The sequence below is a fragment of the Salarias fasciatus genome, assembly GCF_902148845.1.
Source record: "Salarias fasciatus chromosome 23 unlocalized genomic scaffold, fSalaFa1.1 super_scaffold_20, whole genome shotgun sequence".
NCBI classification, from domain to species: domain Eukaryota; kingdom Metazoa; phylum Chordata; class Actinopteri; order Blenniiformes; family Blenniidae; genus Salarias; species Salarias fasciatus.
The window spans coordinates 16248244-16267983 of NW_021941230.1; the positions used below are offsets into that span (position 1 = coordinate 16248244).

The 19740-nt window shown below is 51.6% G+C and overlaps 1 protein-coding gene across 1 annotated transcript; it reads left to right on the forward strand.

The window, feature by feature from the left end:
- Positions 1-128: 128 nt before the first annotated feature.
- Positions 129-19178, forward strand: LOC115383732 (cholecystokinin receptor-like). The gene is made up of 5 exons (XM_030085916.1): positions 129-296; positions 8258-8506; positions 13137-13398; positions 17692-17819; positions 18604-19178. The coding sequence occupies exons 1-5, from the start codon at positions 179-181 to the stop codon at positions 19176-19178; spliced, it is 1332 nt and encodes a 443-aa protein (XP_029941776.1). The 5' UTR covers positions 129-178.
- The last annotated feature ends 562 nt before the right edge of the window (positions 19179-19740 follow it).

Genomic DNA, 19740 nt, shown 5'->3' on the forward strand with positions numbered 1-19740 from the left:
GAGCTTCCCTTCACCGTCCACACCTCCACATCCTCTTTTTTTCAGCCAGAACAGTGAACTCTGGACTCCGTCCCAGTCCCACGGCGCCAACCCTTTCTCCTCGCAGCCCCCTTTCCGCGGTGGTTATGAGGACATCCGGCCGCCGGTGGTGAAACAGGTGCGCAGCGCCGGTGAGGCGATGGATCTGCGGGCGCCGAACGGGAGCGCGGAGGGGAACCTCAGCATGGAAGTTACCGACCTGAACATCAGCTGCACCAACACCTCCCTCCTGCCCCGGCCGGCAGCAAGAACCAAAGGTAAGAGACTCAATCCGTTCCGCTGATCGATTGATTGATTGATGGATTGATTGATTGATTGATATTCATCACCGCTGCTTTCCAGCCATGGATATTCTGAGGGAGTTAAAAGCGCAAACATCACACCTGGCCTCGGCTTTGAACATGTTTTACATCTGATGGTTCATGCATTTTATTCAACTGCTTCAAATATTGTATTGTCTCCTGCAAGGAACAAATAAATTCTTCATGTTTATTTGTTTAAAATCTTCACAAAAAACAAACAAAAACAAACGGAAGACAGAATGTTGCGCCTGCTCCTAATTACAAGCCGCCAGTCCTTATTGATCCCCTGCTCCGAAACACCAACCACAACACCAAACGCAATTTTGATACTCATTAAATTCACCTCCTTGTGTACTCTCTCTCTCTCTCCCTCTCTCTCCCTCTCTCTCTCTGCTGTGTCACAAAAAAATAATTTGCAATCACGGTTAAATCAACTTCTTCCCCTGCAGCGGCCATTGGCAAGTGATCAATCACCGAGCAGCGATTCACTGCAGCCTCCTGCATCAATGCCTCCTCATCCACACCAAGGGGGGGTGGGGGGGTCCAGAATGGCCCACTCCTGAGGAACACACCCCCCCCCCCCCCCCCCCCCCCCCCCCCACACACACACACACCCCTGGAGACACCGGTGGAGCGCTGGCTGGCTCGGAGGTGGCCCCTGAACCGGAGTCTCTCCTCCCCTCCTGCTTCTGCTGCAGCCGAGACGCAAATTTCACTCCGTCTTCCCCGCGCTGAATAATTTACAGGCATCCCTCCTTCAGCGCCGCGTTACTGTCATTGAGCGTACAGGGAGTGTGTGTGTGTGTGTGTGGTACGAGGACAGCGCGAGGGGCGTCTCACGCTCCGTCTCCCGGTGACACCGGGTCTGGTCGGGTGTCTCCCTGTCTCCCGGAGGCCGGCCGGCAGAAACAGTCTGAGCGAGCAACGCGAGCTGTTTTCTCTCAGACGTCCACAAAGACAGCACAGCGTGTGGAGCGCGCCGAATCCTTTCTGAAGCGGTCTCCTCAGGTTTCCAGACTGTCGCGCTGCTGTGTGGAGAGCTGAAGGAAGACCGGAGCAGTCTCTCCGTCAGTCGCCCGACGCTCCAGCTGGCACCGATCCGTTGTTTGCGCAGACCGAGTCGATCACAGCGTCACTGAGCTGCAGGGAAACCGGCAGGAGCTGGGTGAACGTGACCGTAAATCTTCATAAATTTTCATTTTTTTTTTTTTTAATGCATCAGCACACCTTTTTGGAGGCAGCCAGTGTTCCGGGTTCATGCAGATTACTGCTGAAAGCCTGAGGCGGAACGTCGGAATTTGAAAACGCTGAGCGTGATAAACTGCTTTGTTTTCCTCTCGCTTTTATCTCGGCCTGTTGCTGCACGAAACCCATCAGATTCAAACAGGAGAGTCTCTCCTGGTTCTTTTGCTTTTCCTAACTTTTTTACGTAACGTAGTCACAGGGAGGCTTCAAAGAGTCGAGAATTGGCCAAAATAAGACGGAGTGAGGCTGAAAGCGGCCTTCAGAGGAGAACGAGACGCGAACACCCCGGGTTTCATGCAGGGTGGAGAGAGAAGCCCGGCTGCTGCTTGCTGCTCGGCGTCTCCCTGGGCGATGGCCGCCTCGGAAGGGGTCTCCGACGACTGGTGTGGCGTCACCTCGGCTCCGGCTCGCTCTCGGCTCGCTGGCGGCCCTTCCGCGTGCGAGATAAGTTATCAGGAAGTGGATCTCATAAGCATTAAATGAAGGCAGTTTTTCAAAGGGGGGGGGCTGTTGGGGGGCAGCAGAGACTCGTTACTGCAGAGGAGCCGCGGCGACGCCACAGCTTCTAACATCCAATTTCCACGACGAGGTACCCCAGAGGGAAAATTAGCATTGGGCTCCCTCTGGATGTTTACACGGCGACGCGGCCGATCATAACAGGATCAACCTAATCTGATCAAATGGTTGGAAAACGTTTGAAGGTGAAGATAAGAGGACACAAAGCAGCCTCCCGCCTCGCGCTAACGAGCTGCCGCCTCGACGCTCCCGTCCCGCAGGAGCCCAAACCCCAAACCTGCCCGCACGCCGCTGCAGGTCGGACAGAGGACAGAGGAGGACGTCCCGCCAAGACGTTTACCACAGATCTCTCGGGGTCATCGACCCCGAGTATCTCTGCGCTAATGAAAATTCCCTCAACCATGGAATGGCCGTATTGATCTGCAATCCTCCGCTTCTGCCCGAAGCGAGGCCGAGCTGCAGCCCGGCGGGGTTTCCCGGTCTCGCTGCGGTCAGTCCAGCGCTATGCAAATCACCGGCATACATTACCGAGAGGAAGACCGCAGAGGACACCAGGGGCGATTGATTCCGCTTCTGTAAACTTCACAAAGTCTGCTGACTAATTAAGATCGCCTCCTTTCTTCACGCGGTTCTGTTTTTGCTTGGTGATTTATGGGATTCAAGAGGCAAACATCTCCCCGAATGTTTAATCCGACGTGGAAATCCCTTAACAAGCAGCTTTTCCAATACCTAGGAGGTTTCTGTTCTTTCCAATTACTCTGCGCCGGAGTGATGAGGAACCGAGGGAGGCCGTCTCACAAAGTTAGGGGTTTTCACAGCTAAACTGATTTATATTAATTGCGATTTCACTGGTGGTTTGAAAAATCGTATTTTTACTAAGATTTTGCGCAGAAGTTTTATTCTTTGGGTGAAGCGTTTCGACGCCTCTGATCCAAAAGAGGAAGGAAGTGCGCCCGGCACTCTGTAACGGTGGGAGTTACTGTCCGATTAGCATTTTATGCCGGCTATAAATGATTAGACTCAAATGTTTTATTGCTTTTCTGCAGCGGACTTGGAGACGATGCCTTCGTTTGAATTTATGGCTTCGCGTTTGAGACAAATATTCGTTCTGGAATTTTACGGTTCGCCAGCGATCTGGCACGCAGAAAGTGACGCGCGCACGAATTACAGCCAGAGTCAGACTGACCAGGGCCGGGCGGCGTCCCGCTTATCCACAACACGAGACGAACGCAGTGGAGACCCGCGACTGATCACTCAGCGCCGTCTGAGTTATTTCAATGCAACAGCAGAGCCATTAACGGCGTGTTTAACACCTTTACGCTTCACCGGAGCCATTAATTCGTGCTCCACATGTGCGGCGGGCTGATCTGTGTGGATCACACGTCCGCCGCGCTCTGCCGGCCCGCCGTTAATTAAGACCGGTGCCTGGCTGTTTAATTAGTCCAAAACGGAGATCCGCCACGCAGACAACGCAGGCAGAAGATTCAATTAGGGCTTCGCTGGAGCGCGCCGCCCCGGCCTGCCGGGCCGCGACGCGTCAGCACGCCGACTCGGCGGCTGCAGCGCGGACATTTAGTGACCGGGCCGCCGGTTCAACACCGTCAGGCGTCTTCCCGCTTCCTGCGTTTGACTGAATTCATCAGGCAGGATGGTTTCGGAATGTGGCGAAGAGGAAGGGAAACACGGAGGTTAACGGTGTGAGCGCCAGCGGCTGCGTGGCTAATTGGGCATGGAGTCAAACGAGCACTGTCAAACTCCCCAAATATTCAAAGCGGTGTCAGATCAATATTAATCTCTCGCGGGGCGGCCTGGAGTTGTGCTGACTGTTCCAGTAACGCTCCTCATTACAGTGATAAACTGGACTTCTGCGTAAACGGCTGTCAGCGGATTCTTCTGCTCGCGTTGTTTCTCAGTCAGGTCATGCGTGGGGTTCCAGGAGAGATCCTCCAGATGGGGGATTCCTTTGATTTAAAATGAAACGGAGAGACGCCTCAGAGTGGTCCTCATCCCGCCGGAACTTCGGCCGTTTGGAAGCAGCAGCCTCTGATTGGCTGCGACAGGCAGCCAGATGGGAAAGAGATGAGGAAGCGGTGGGAGTGGAGAGACTTTTATTGGCAGCGCGGACGCAAATAAGGAGGCAAACACTGATTTCCAAACATTGTCTGGTCTCAATCGAAGTCGCCAGCTTTTCTTTTTTTCCCCCCTTCAGCCAATAAACAGCCGAAAAGTTCAATCAGAGCAGAGAATTCAGATGAGGATTGATGATGATGAGAAGAAAAGACACCTGAGGAACTGAAGCAAGGAACTGAAACGCGAACCTCAGGATCTGTTCTATTTTCTGACTTTTTTCGGAACTCCTTCAACCATTTTGAAAAACTGGGAGTGTCAGGAGGCGAAGCTGGAGACCGAGACACTCAACTCGGATCGACTCGGCTGATTTCAGATCGACACAGACCTGAAGGCGAAGCGGGAATGGAGGCCGGGGCTGTTGATCAACACGTCCAGCAGGGGGCGGCGCACGCTGTTGGTTTCATGTCATTTCGAATCCAGACGTTTGCCGCCTTGTGTTTTCGAAGTGATCCTGATTACTGTTGTCTTCTTTGCTCCTTTCTGGAGCGGCACGTCAGCCTTACTGCACAGCACTGCCCCTGCAGGCCATCAGTGGCACTTCTCCAGAAGATCAATGGAAATCTAGAAAACTGCACATTAATGGAGACAGAAGATGGACTCAATTCTCTGTTGTCAATTATTTCTGATTTGATAGTCATAAATGTGTCTCCTTCATCACTGATGTCTTTAAGAAAACTACGCTCTATGGGACCAAAATATCTCATTTTATTCTCGATTGATTTCACGATGGAAACGAGGCGGAACCTTCAATATGAGAGCAGCTGTAAAGTGTCTATATCACCTGATCACATAAATGTAATGCTCAATTAATTTTGTAATGGTTTATCAAATGAATAGTTAATTCACTCATTTCTTTGAATTTCAGAGTTTCGTTCCTTCCCGTCTCGTCCCTTTTCAGCTCTGCTTCAGCTTTTTAGGAGACGGCAGGAAAAACCAGCCTCACAGACATGTTATGATTAAAATGATAGTTTGAAACTGTTGCTCTCCGTTTCCACCTCAGAGATTATTGCCACTCATTATTCATGACCTTTTTGATGAATTATTTTCATGCCATGATGAGATCCAGCCCCATCAATCATCATAACATTCCTATAATTCTCCCAATGACTGGCGGAGTTCTCAGCCGACTCTCTGCGCAGATTAAGTCCAGCTAATTCTCTCTTGAAGATAAGACAAAGTGAAGGGATGTAACCAAACTTTCATGACGCCTGGAGGGAAAACATTATCACGGTTTGCGCCGCGGCAGCCGATAGGCTGCACGGCAAAATTAGAGCAAAAAAATAAGAGCGAGAGAGCGAGGTTGGTGGAGCCCGAGAGGCGGCAGCAGCAGCCGTGGGTCAATCTGAAAACGCTGCACATCAGCAGCTCCCGCCGAGCGTCTCGGAGGTGAATGGTGTCCTTTTATCTGCGATGTATTTATAGATGCCGGTGGATCAGAACGCAGCTGTCACGCTCGGGGGAGCGGCAGCCGACGGTCCTGCAGTCATCAGGCTCCAGGGATCCGGCGCAGCGCCGGAGCTCAATGAATACATAATTCCATTTTCACTCGGCTGGATCGCAGCTAATCTGACACAATAGAGGCCCCGGGGCCGGTGGGAGCTCCCGGCTCGGCACCGGAGCAGGGAGCGGCGCAAGGTAGCCCCGATCACGCACGTCAGGCGTGTTTCCGGCGTGTAAATCAAACACTCGTCGCCCCTGTCAGGCTGCTGGAGTGAAAGCGGGAGTTTGACTGCGGCGTCAGGCTCCTGCTGATGAGGGCGCTCCCATCGGATGAGCGTCCATCAAAGCAACTTTTCATGTTCCCGTGCGTCCCTCAGGTCCGCATCCAGACATCAAAACCTCTGAGCCCTCGCCGGCCGGTCGCTCTGCAGGCTGTGGTTTGGCATCAACGTCACAGTAAAGAGATAAGAGGTTCTTATCAGCGTTTCAGGAGGGAAGTCAACATGTCAACGGGGAAAGCTCTGGGATGTCAAGAACGTGGAGAATAGAAACGGTCAGCGGCGCTGGAGCCTGAGCAGACGTCCAGGGAAAACCTGACCTCCTCCAGCGAGACTCAGGAATCAGAAGCCGGAGCTGTGAATTCAGCCGTCCTCATTATGTATTCAGCCGAGTCTCAATCCAGCCTCCCATGACGGACAGTCGTCCGCAGTTCCATCAACTTTTGACTTGTGGAATGCATCTTATACAAAAACATTGTTATAACATTCAGACAAACCAGTTTTTCCTGCAGGAATTCTGCGGCCATTCACATTGAAAATATGCCTGTGTGGGAGGACGAGACCAAATCATGAAAATATAAATAGATGTCCTGCCATTGCATCATTAACTCGCCGTCTTTTGGTCCCATGCACACTCTCCATCCGGCGCCCGGCCTCCCGCGAGCTCGGCCGTTTGCCGCAGGGCTCCGTCCTCGCCCAGTGTCTCAGTCTTTAATCAGAGGGCCCGGTCCGGGCAGCACATGGCCGCCGCGACCTTGTCCTGTCACATGCTCTCTTTCTCAAAGCGACTCACTGTGACAGGCCGGCGTGAGTGAAGGGAGCATCCCAAAACCCCGTGGCTGGGCCGTGCCGAGGAAGTGTGGAAAACAGAGCCGCCTCTACACCGATAAATCCCCCCTGGGCCGGAGTTTCCTGTCATCTGAACAATTATTCATCTAAAAGCCGTTTTGTAGTTGTTTTCCATCTATTTGAAGAACTTCTCATGTATTTTTTGCAGTTATTTTGTATCTCTTTATTTAAAATATTTATGGAATGAAGATATTATGGATTGCTTTAATAGATACATATTTCATGTTTAGCCCAGGGGAGACCTGAGCTTCAGATGCTGGAATAAAGTCAGACTAGAGCATGAGACCGCTTCACTAAGGCTGTCTGTCGCTCTGCAGGACTGTATGTGGGTGTGTGATTGTAGATTCCGTGCATGGCGGTGGGGGGTATGAATGTAAAGCGACAAAATACACAAGACTTTCACTTCATCCAGCGCCTTTTCAGACACGGTAAATTAGATACATGTGGCGATAAATCCAATAAATCCAACATGTGCTTGTTGTCATTTCCGGCTTATCACTGCATTTCTTTCTCCTCGCTTTATTGGAGCTAATCTGATGAAACTCTATCCTGAGCTGTTCACGGAATACCTAATGGATTCAGTCTACCTTTTATACTAACAAGACAGGCTGGGGCGGGGGTGGAGGTGGAGGTGGAGGTGGGGGCAGCGTCGCTCACTCAGATCCACCCCTGGACGCCCCTCTGGGAGACGACGGTCTCGTTCATTTAATGGCTCATTGGAATAAAAACAGACGCAGATGGGGAGAAAGACGGCGATGACTCAAAGAATGAGGAGGCTGCCTCATTTTCCTCTGCTTTCACCGGAGTCGTTCTCCCACCTGACGCACTCCGTCTTCATCCTCGTCTCGCAGATTATTACAATCATTGCTTTTGCTCACAGGGTTGGCCGGGAAAATATTGACACCAACGCAGCTTAAGATGTTGATTATGCCGCGTTATTCCATCCCATATTACAATCTGGCGCCGTTCACTCGCCCCGGGTCTTATTTCCCAGGTGAACAACCTCCTTCTGCCTCTCCTCTCCGTGATTTGCTGCCATTTGTTTTTCATTTCCGTCCTCCTCCTCGCCTGTTCTTTTTATTATTCCATGTGTCATTTAGTCCATGGACGACTTGACTCAGTCTAAACTGTGGCGCCTGCGTTAGCATACAGATGAGGAGCACATTTTAAGATTAGATGCTGATGTTTAGCGCGTGGAGGGAGTTTTTCAATTAATGCATCGATTGTGCTCCTGTTTCTTCTCCTTTCTTCATTACAGCTGCAGGAGACATTAAACATGTTCTTCTCCAGCATGAAAAATTGGCAGCACTTCTTCCACTGAGACGGCCATCGCTCACTGAGCGCTCTGTAATTCACTTGTGCGACGGTTCTTCCGTCCTCTGACTGATCGCCGGAGCAGGTTGTCTGTAAATGCCAGGTGTGTGTGTGTGTGTGTGTGTGTGTGTGTGTGTGTGTCAGAGATGGACTCGCTGCGGATCCTGCTCTACTCGCTCATCTTCCTGCTCAGCGTCTTCGGGAACCTGCTGATCATCGTGGTGCTGATCCTGAACAAGCGCATGCGGACCGTCACCAACTCCTTCCTGCTGTCGCTGGCCGTCAGCGACCTGATGATGGCCATCTTCTGCATGCCCTTCACCCTCATCCCCAACATCCTGGAGGACTTCATCTTCGGCGCCGCCATGTGCAAAATCGTCACCTACCTGATGGGTGAGTGCGAGTAGCACGAGACGGTTAATATCGAGTCTCTTCTCTCACTTTAAAGACCCAGAAGCATCTGCTTCCAGGTTTCCGTGATTTCATTGACGTGAAACTAAGAAGATAGACAATTATCATTTTGAGGTGTGTGGGTTGAGTTTTCTTTACTTTGGTAGCACTTAGCTGTTGTTTTAGTTTTTTATTTAGGAAAAAAGTATAATATTACACACTATTCATTAGCTGATGTGCTGTTTTGATTATGATCTACTTCATCAACATAATTCAGACCTTACAGTGAATCACAGAATATAAAGCGGTGTGATGTTGATGGAGCGTGGTGCAGCTTTCCATCACGCTTCAGAACGCCGTGAATGCACAAAGTACTGCGCGATAAATCCCAAGTCCTCCTGAGCCGAGCTGACAGAAACAAGACGGAGATGAAACGGATCTTATCTTTTCTGCAGGCCCAGGTTTCCCCTTCGGTGGATGTGCGTGTTAATAATTCAACAGATAAACTCGGGCTTTTCTCTGGCGAGTGGCAGGCGGGCGATCACACTCTTCAGATTTTTAGATTCCAGCCTGAAAATCGCTCGGCTTCAATCGCCGGGCTGCGCGGCGGAGAGGCGCCTCTCCAGGCTTCGTTTCTGCCCGTCAAAAGGAAGCCGTCGCTTCTGAAAGCGCTCCAACAGTCACACGTCTCCGGGAGTGTGACTCGGCGATGAGCTGGCTCGGATCGGGACGGACTCGAGGAGCCACGTGAGCGCTGACTCAGGCTGGAGTACACTGAGCGATGGACGGAAAGATGCTCAAGGTTTGGGTCCATATTTTGATTATTGTCTGGGAAAAGTGCAGGACGAGTCTAAGGAAGCTCCGTTTCAATTACTGGGCTCTGAGCGGCAATAGGAGGAGGAGGAGGAGGAGGAGGAAGAGGAGGAGGCAGCACGGCTGTTATTTTATACTTATCATTTCTGTCAAGGTAAAGGCAGGAAGACAGTTCAACTGTGGAAATGATTGAGTCACTTTACAGGAGTACAGACCTTCTGTGAAGCCGCAAAAGCAGACGGGGTCACCCCACTCTTCCTCATCTCATCCTCTTCAAAAAAACAGATTCAACAGTGAAATATTGAGACTCAGGGTCCTGAAACGCCCGATCTGTCCGAATCGCCCTCGGGCCTCCGCTGAACACTGATCAATACTCGGCATTGTTGTGACGATCCCCGCCCATCGATTTTGTGGCGAACCTCCCGGACGAACTCCTGCAGCCTCCGCGGAGTCATCTGTTAGCGCACGCCCATTAGACACGCGATCCGCCATCCGTCGCCGCGCGTCTCCGACGCAGTGAATCACCGCTGGTGCTGGGTTTCAGCGCCGGATCGCAGATCGATGCTGCGATAATGAGAGCGTTTGTTTCTCTGCGTTCCGGCTTGTGCGGGCCGTCTTCAGTCACGCTTACGTTTCCATGTTTGTGTGTTTTTCCTTCTTTTTGCTCGCCGTATGATGAAATTAGCAGCCAGCCCGCCGCCGCCGCCGCCGCCGCCGCCGCCCCTCCCTGAGGGGGCCGTTTGCATAATGCGATGGTTTTTGACTTTCCTGCACCTGGAACACATGATTTCCATTTGTAGAGCTTCGGAGCCTCTGGGCTTCTTCTGCATGGAGCTGGATGTAAAACTCAGAATTATTAAAAGCGCCGTCAGTCGGGGGATTTGTAGATGTGATGGCGAGGAGCCCTCCGAGGCTCCACACTTCACAGATTCACTCAAAAGGCAGTTCTGCAGCCGTGAGCTCGCCTCGGGTTCCGCCGACAAGAGAAAGGATTACGGAGGAGACGCAGCGGGGGAAAGGCATGAAAGTGGCGTTCGAGTTAATTTGACTGGTAATTACCTTCGTGGCAGCCGGTCTAGAATCACCTCTCCTCCAAATCCGCCTCACGCCGCGGCGGCGAAGCTTCAATCGGCACAGAAAAAACTTTAACTAAGACTCTCAAGACTAATGAAAAAGTGTCCATTGGCTTTAATGTTGGCGCCGCGGCGGTTTCACGGAGACGACCGGACGGCGGAGTGAGCGTGAGGCTCTAGTGATGAGGAAGAGATTCGACGGACAGAAACAGAGACGGAGCTGCACTGAATGTTCATCCCATCACAACTCAGAGATGATTCCATCTGCCTGTCGGTTGGTCTGAGAGGTCGCGACCTTTCCAACATGGAGTGCCAGTTCAATGCTGTCCTGTCGACAGACGAGCCCTAACGGCCGCCGAATGTAAGAACAGCCTGAGGCTTTGGACGGACGTTATGTTAACGGTGATGAGGTGCACAAACACGACACAGAAGAATGGATGAGTATCACTTCCTGTTTTCTGTCGCGGTCCTTCCTCGGAGGTTAAATGAATTGATCTGCTTCCAGATCAGCGCCGGCCTAACACGTTTCCATCCAAACTGATGGCGGAGCGATCCAGACCCGATCCCATGATGCATCTGTTCCCTGAGCGGCCGTCTAATCGCTCAGACTCGCGCCGCTGAACCTGCACCGTCTCCATCCGTCTGAATCTTTTGTCAGCGCCACCTGAGAGCAGTTTTTGTGATGATTCATTCACACATTCTGGTCTCTTTACATCTTTCTATTTTTGAAATCATCATTCTAACACCTCTGTTTTGATCCGCGGTGAATTTCAGCGTCGTCCTGAGACGTTTCCGTCTCATTTGTTGGTCATTTAGCATCTTCTCAACCTTTCCACATGCATTTGTTTGAGCCACCAGGAAAGTTATTTCTATGCAAATGTGCCCGAGTTGACCTCGCATGGTTCCAGAGCTTCCACTCCCCTTCTGCTTTATTCCTGCTGTTTGTTTGCTTTCTAAAGCACTTTTCAAAAGTGACCCATAAATAATTCTTCTTTTCCTTTTGTCTGCTCATTATTTTTTATTGTTTCTCTTCTTTACGGTGCTGGAAAAAAAAAAAGAAAGAAAAAACCCATCCCTGCTTCTCTGCGCCTCGTTTTCACAATCAAGGAGAGTCGGTGCTTCGGCTGAGCATGACCGCCTTCAAGCATCAACAAAAGAAAGAGCCCACCCCCCCCTGCTCTCCGCGGCCCCCCGTCCCTCCCCGGGTGTGTGATTCGGTCTTCCTCCCCGTCTCCGCTCGGCACTTGAAAGAGCGGCGTGGGCGTGAGAGAGGGATTGTGCCGCTCGGATCTGCATGTTGGCGCCGAGCCGCCCACCTCCCTCTGCCGGGGCGGGGGTCCTCCGCCCCCCCCGAGGAGGCGGGGGTCGTCCTCCATCCTGCTCCTGCTCTGTGCCGCTCTGTTTTCGAGTGGCTTCATGCTCAGGTGTGCCGGCTCTTCCTGCTTCATCCGGCCTCATCTTCACTTCTTCAGACTTCTCCCTCCTCACTTTGAGAGTTCCGTTGCCTCGTGTGACAGAGATGCGGGAGTTCTCGGTCGGACGCAGCGTCCCGTCAGGCTTCACGCCCGTAAAGAAAACAAACTACTTCGGTCTTTAATAATGCAGAACAGAACATCAGCGCATGCTCGTCCAGCAAAAAGACGCATTCGGATTCTGAACCAAACATCCCCCACTTCTCCTCCTGCTCCTGGTCTCCATTCGCATCCTGACATTTTCAACCGTGCAGCAGATTCATAAACTAAACCCTTCATTCCTCAGCAGCCGATATCGAGGCTTATTTTTAATGGCTGGGCCGCTGCTGGAACGTGCAGAAAAGGCTGAACAACGTTCAGCAAAGGCAGAGCAGCTCGCCGTCTGTTTCCTGTAAACTGAGCGGCTTCGCGTCGGGAGGAGAATTTATAATGCCTCCTTTCCTGGAGCGTAACTGTGAGCCTCCCCGACGAGAGCGAGCGGCGAGCGGCGATTTATGCGGCAGACATCTGAATGAGGGTTGCTGCTCTCGACACGCAGGTTTGACTTTATTAATGCTATTTGTTTCACACTCCGCAACATGAAATGAGCACCGACCGAGGAACCCCCGCCGCTCCACCGGCGCCTCGTCTCTGTTTAACCCCAGCATCCTCCCCGCTCTGATCGCTGGAAGAACAGATGGAGCACCAAACTGGTGACAGTTTTTAAAAGTGCTGCGTTAGTTTCAAGGCATCCTGTCTGTCCTCTGAACTCCAATTAGTGGAAAACAAAGAAACACTTCTCCACTGATCCTGTTCCTGTCTTCTCTGGTATTTATGAACGTATTTCACTGTTTTACCGCCTAGATCCTTTTCCAGGTCATATTTTCCCGTCAAATGATGACAGATTGTTGTAATTCTGTGTGTTTTGCAGGAGAAATAAATGAGTTCACAGACGTATGCCTTATAAAACCTGATAGCTTCTATTTTAAATGACGCCACTCTTTGTAAGAAACATGTCTGAACACGGCTCTTCCCGTCAGGGAGGCTGTCGCCCGTTTTACTGACGGCGGACGTATTTTTAATTACGGTTCAAGCCTTGTTTGAGTTTGAAAGCTGGCTGTGCAGCTTCTGTTAGAGATAACAGCTTCTGCCGCAGCCTCGGCTCGACTCAAACGTGAATTTTAATGAGATTTGTGGGTAATTAACGTATGAAGAATGATTCTAATAAACAAAGAGCGTGCTGGATCCTATGCGGAAGACACGATGGTAACTTCCCTTCTCCTCCGTCTCCTCCAGGCGTGTCGGTCAGCATCTCCACCTTCAGCCTGGTGGCCATCGCCATCGAGCGCTACAGCGCCATCTGCAACCCGCTCAAGTCGCGGGCGTGGCAGACGCGCTCGCACGCCTACCGCGTCATCGCCGCCACCTGGGCCGTGTCGCTGCTCATCATGGTGCCCTACCCGGTCTTCAGCGTCATCAAGTCCTTCCCCAAGGCCAACGGCACGGTGGGCCGCATGTGCCGGCTGGACTGCCCCAGCCAGCAGGCCGAGCAGACCTGGTGAGTCCCGGAGGCGCTTCCCCGAGAGCGTTCCGTGCTGGAGGTCGGACGGAGAGTCTGCTCCTGCTGAAACTCTGATTTCCATTCGGCCTCACGCCGTCATTTCCATATGTGTTGCCGGTCCGTTCTCTTTCTCCAGCAATCAGGCCACTCTGGGCTGATTGCTCACAGCTGGGGGGAAACGCCGCATGCTGATTGGAACATTTCGGTGATTTTGCTCAGATTTTCAGCACAAAGCTTTTGAGGCAACTCTTAATAAACAGATCGACGCTCATTTCAAGCTGCGTTTCCACAAACCGGGGAAAAGGAACCTGATGGTGGAGCTGCAGAAATCACTGGAGGATCAAACCGAATGTATTTCGCCTCTTTTGAAGTGAGATTCACCGTCTGTAGTCGAGCGAGTGCGTTAGTGTTTTAAAAGTCAGGCAGTACGTGGGCAGCCCCGGACTACAAAGGCCTGTTTGACAGGAACAGCTTCCTCTTCTGCCTGTCGTCGGTGATTTACCTCCGGCTCGTATCTCAAATCTTCTGTCAACCCGCCTCAGTTTCACACGTTGTCCGAGTCAGACTCGACAGATTTACGTGGATTAACTTTGCTCCTCTTGAAAACTCTGGGGTGCTTCCCCTCAAGCCATGAATGAAAAAATGAAAAAGATGAGACGCGGAGGTAATGATGGAGCGAGGGCTCTTTAATCCTGGTCGTTTTCTGAATAAGCCTGTGGGCAGAAGTTGTAGAAGTGGAGACTTTCAGTACAGGGCGTCTGAAAAATGAATGAAATCGTTCGGTGAGAGTTTCAGGAGATGAAAAAGTGAACAGGTCTCTCCTGCTGAGGCTCAATTAGAGAGGCTATGAAATGGATTTGTTTTCTGCCTCGGCAGCAGCTGTACCAGAGGTCTGAGCGAAGCCTGAACGAAATGGGCGAAGACATCATTAGACGGAGGAGTCGAGGCTCATTCTGCCGTCTGACGTCAATCCGACGCCAAAGTTTTCAGCTCCTGCACTTTTCAGGAGCCAAACTTGTGCAAAGAGCGAGGAAAGAAGCAGTAACTGCAGCCGGAGCGCCCATCGGCGCCCTCTCAGGACCAATAACAGCCGCTCTGCCGCCGGAGAAGCCGGACCCTGGTCCGAGGTGTTCCCAGCTCGATCCGCCAACAGCCGAGGCTCCGCAGGAGGGAACAATTAGGCTGCAGAGGAAACCCGACGCGGCCGGAGCCTTGACTGACTTCTGAGGTCCGCCGTGAGGGAATCCGCCGTCCGGCTGTCCGTCAGGCTTCAGCGGGGAAGAAGAGGCGGCGGGAGACCGTTTAATTAGTCCGCTCTCCGAAGAGATTGGGGGGGAGAAGTCGAGTCTCGCATGTGGAAAGTTTCAGATCCGCCTTTCAACTTTTAATTCGGCGTCACCGATATTCAAATGGCGGCCGGTTCGCGGGGGGTTAAAACGGAGCTGGCGAAGAGATAACACCTCCGCCGTGAGTGCTCAGCAGAGAAAGAAAAGGGGGGTGGCGGCTAATGAAGCGGCGCAGGAAGTCATTCAAGCGTCTGTTTCCAGCGAGAAATCACAGCGACGAGGAGCAAACGGCAGCAAAACACAAAAGAGCCATAAAACAGATAATGGACCAATTAGGTCCAGTGGAAATGAAGGATTCTGGGACGGTTTTACTGAGTTTTACATAAAAACAAAGGTTTTCTGGAGCAGCGGGGAATCTTATTCACACAGGCAAATTATCTGGACTCTGATTCATTCAGCTCCACTTTAATGAAAATCAAAGATAAAGGCTGCCGTTGTGCCAGAATTTCAAACTCCGACATGATAAAAATGACACTTGAATGAATCTTCTGGAGACCAAAACATGAAAAACACCCAGCAGTGGACGTCTCTGTTTGATCTGATACAAAAAACAGCAGCATCTGTTTTATTCATTATTTCATAAATGTGCCCATACTTTCACTGCTGTAACAAATCTGCACATTTAAACAATCATTAAGCAAAGACTGTATTAGAAATTAGGCCAGCATTAATCCGACAGTTTAAGTGCTTTAGTTTGCTATCAGAAGTTTATAAAAGTCAAATATTCTGTGGTTTCCAAATGGATTTATCAGTGAAGCTTCATCTGAGGCAATAACAAAGTCATCATTAAGATTCCAGCTTCACCTACCATGACAAGAGCTTCAGTCAGTGGAAATTAGTCAACTTTGAATCAAGAGAACACGGTAAACAGTACAGCTTTGTTTTAAAGCTCCACGTTAGGGGAAAAAAAGAGCGTCTCTTCAGGCTCACGCTGAATAAAAGGACTTGAGTTTTTAACAGCTTAAACTTCTTCAGCCGGAGGCCGTTTCATGGGGAACTCGTGAAAATGGGAGAGTCGGTTCCAGCTCCACAAGCATCAGAGGGGAAGTGAGCAGCCTGACAGCTCGGCGGACGAGACGCACACCAGAGAGCTCACAGATTCAAGCCGGAGGGGAAGTGAGGGGACCGGCTGCTCCAGGAAACCTGGGTGCAGAGAACACGTTGAAGGGAGATTTCCGGCGATCTGAAGGAAGATCACCTGCATGTCTACACCCAAGTACAAAAACAGAGTTTTTAAATGTTCCGTTCAAACGTTTATCGTCCTAAAAGCATCTATCTGCAATTACGAAAGGATAGTTCTGTTTTACCTCTGCTGATGAATCTAAAAGCGCTCGGTTCAGAACAGACTGAACGCCAACAGGTGCTGGGCGTCAAAGCGGGAGCGTGGACTCCGGCGAGCGTCGTTTTCTTTGATGATTCGTGTGAGACAGAGCCTGATGGGTAATCCCGGGGCTTCCAGGTGACGAGGGACCGAGCAGGTATGAATATTCAGCATGTTGCTTTAGCGCCATCCATCTGGATTTTCCCCCTGAGGGGCAACAACAAACACCGCCGCCATTTTCCCCCCTTTCACTCCGCTCCTTCATTTCCGCTCAGCTTTTGTTTCCAGCCGAGTATCAAACGGCCGCTGAGCAGATCGCCGACGTTGGAACATCAGAGAAGAAATGAAAGGACGCGTCTTTCTATTTCCTGTTTTATTTTAAAGAAGGGCTGATTACACCCGGCGGAGGTTTATCGGCCATCGAGCTTTGTTCTGCATTAATTGCGGCCTCCCTCCTCACTCCCGCTCAGAGAGACGCCGTCTCGTGACGTCCCAGGCGGCGTTCACCTTCAAACCAAACCGTCAGGTCTGACACCAGACGTCCGGAGAGGAGCGGCTCGCCGCCCGACACGGCCGAGACGCAGCTCTCCACTTTCATGCTCTGCTCAGAAATTACTGTGTGAAAACGTTTTGTTCGGCTCTTCGGGCTCGGTTCAGGACTTCTCCTTTGATGTGTCGTCAATCCAGACACTCGGGGGAGCGGCCGTTGTTCGTCTGCATTCAGACGGAGAGAAAGAGAAGGGAACAAGGCGGCAAAGGCTCTTTAGCAGTGGGAGACGAGGAGGAGTGGAGAATCCGTTCAGCAGTGAATGCTTTATAACTTCAGTTATGTTCGTACGATCTACAAAAACCTGAAAGATGATGTCTCGGATCGGGAGAGAATCGAGTTTCTGTCTTGCGGTCACATGTGCAGGTCCTGCTGTTAATGCTAATGTCAATATGAGTGTGTGTTTGTGTGTGTACTCTGTGTGTCAGCAGCACAGGGAGGGTGAGAATCTGGTGTTGACATCCTTCACTTGCTGCTTACTTACTAATGAACAATGAAACGACTGTCAACAGTTTCAGTTGAACAGAGACGATTTGTCAAAACTAAATTCCAAAACGATTTGAAAAATAGAGAAAGGATGGAAATCTGCATTTAAGCAATGGGAGATACTGGAGAGGAAGTTACCAAATGTAGCCAGCTTGCTTGATAAAGAGCTAAAGATACATTTCCAGCAGAGATAACTGACTGAATCTGTAGCCAAAAAAAGCAGGAAGCAGTTTTGCTTTGTGCTCATGTACCAGATACGTTTCTACAATTGTTTTTACATCAACTGTATCTGGCGCAAGCAGGGCTTCATGTTTGCAGCCATTTCACGGCTGAGGAGTGGAAGTGAAGGAGAAGGTTAGGACAACCTCAGAGCTGAAGCCGAGCTGGGTTCAGTGTGATCCTAATGAGGACTGCGCCGTTCGCCACCCTTCGGTTTCACGAACGTGTCCTCTGAAAGCCGCAGAGGCATGAAAAATGTAAGACATTATGCAAACATTGCATCAGAGCGAGCTGCTTAAACTGTCCAGAAGCAGAGGGTGCGGGGCCGTCCCTCCCTCCGCTGACTCTCCTCCCTCTGCTGTGAACTCCAGGTACGTGCTGCTGCTCTTCATCCTCTTCTTCGTCCCCGGGGTGGTGATGATCATCGCCTATGGCCTGATCTCCAGGGAGCTGTACCGAGGCATGCAGTTCGAGCTGAGCCAGAGCAGAGAGACTGCCGGTGAGCCGCCTCGCTTCACTTCCTCGACACTGGAACGCCACAGTCGCGGCGGTCTGTTTGGCCTCAGGCGGAGGACGGCATGTCGAGTCGCTACCTGCAGGTTCTGCACCTGGTCCCTCCAGAAACACACTCCTGGGTCATCCCAGTCTTCTTCTGGCCTCACGGCTGATTCCCTCCATGAGAAAAGCACAACCGAGCCGACATGCCGACACTCCAGGTTTTGACTGCGTGTGTGTTTCCATGGAGTCCAGGCTGTGTGTGATTCATCGAGCTGAGCAGCCTTCAGAGAGGCGACTGTAAATCTACCACAAAAAAAAAAAAAAAACAGGAGGCAGAGAAATGATGACCGTCCTGAGAGAAAACGCCTCAACGCTCCAGAGGAGCAGTTCATCGCGTCACTGAACCTGCAGATCCATACGTCTTATTGAAACCTTATTGGAGAGTCGATTGTCTTGGTTTTAATTTGCCACCGTGAGATATTTCCACCACAATCCAGATGCAATTATGACAATAAGGATTAATCGTGATGAAGTCCCATCCTGGGCGCTGATTTGTATGCATAAAACACTCTCGGGGTTTGATGGCTTTAGATTATCATCTATTGATTCATGGATGATGTAAATATGTGCTGGAACACACTCCAGGACGGGGACTCTTTCCCTGCACGCCCCTCATGTTCACTCATTTTTCAGGGTGTTTGTGGTTGAAGTTACCGCTGCAGATGAGGAGAAGCTCAGGTCTCCCTGAACTCCCGCGCCTGATTTGTCAATGACGTGTTTTGCAGGCCAGAAAAACGGCGCGAGCCGAGCCGCGGCGGAGCCGAACGACGACGACGACGGCTGCTACATCCAGGTGTCGCGGCGGCCCGGCTCGGCCGTGGAGCTGCCCACGCTGTCGTCCTCGGCGGGCGCCGCCCAGGCCCGGACGGAGCGCGCCCGCAGCAACACGTCGGAGGCCAAGCTGCAGGCCAAGCGGCGCGTCATCCGCATGCTGATGGTGATCGTGGCGCTCTTCTTCATCTGCTGGATGCCGCTCTACACCGCCAACACCTGGAAGGCCTTCGACCTGCGCTCGGCCGCCAGGGCGCTGTCCGGGGCGCCCATCTCCTTCATCCACCTGCTGTCCTACACCTCCGCCTGCGTCAACCCCATCATCTACTGCTTCATGAACACCCGCTTCCGCAAGGCCCTGCTGTCCACCTTCGCCTGCTGCTGCCGCGGCCGCCTCTGCCGCCGCTGCCTGCCGCGCCGCAGGAGGGAGGCCGGCGAGGACGGCGTCACCGCCACCTCCATGGCCACGTCCATGGCCACCTCCATGTCCAAGTTCAGCTACACCACCGTCAGCACCGCCGGCACCTGATGGCGGCCTGACTGCGCACGCCGTCTGCATTCCTTTCCGTCTCTCTCGCCGTCTTCACCTGTGAGTCACGCGCTGAGTAACGTCCTCCTCCTTCGTTTTCCACGTGCGCGGCCGCAGGACGGGAGGCGGCGGACGCCTCGTTTCCGTCTTCATCTCCGTCCGCTTCGTTGCACCCTGAAGAGAAATTCAAGTGCCTGTGCTCTCTGTGTGGCTTCGTCTGTCATGTCCGAAACATGGGAATTCTCCAGTCTGTGTTGGTGTAAATACTGTCTTCATGTTCTGAACGAGCCGAAGGTGAACCATCTGAAGGGGGTGTCGCGCTGGCCCAGCAAGAGCTTAGTTTAATTTGACTTCATTATAGATTTTCATTCTTTCCATTTTGAACCAAAAGCCAGAAAATCCAGGCCACTGACGATCAGCCTGATTGTAAAAAAGATGATCTTCTTCGTCCACTGCGCTCATAACAGAGGACTGACAGGCGACTGAAAGCTGAGAACCTGATCAATAATGTCTGTCCTGACTTGTGTAACCAGGAGAAAATGGGAGTCAAATTTTAAGAAAT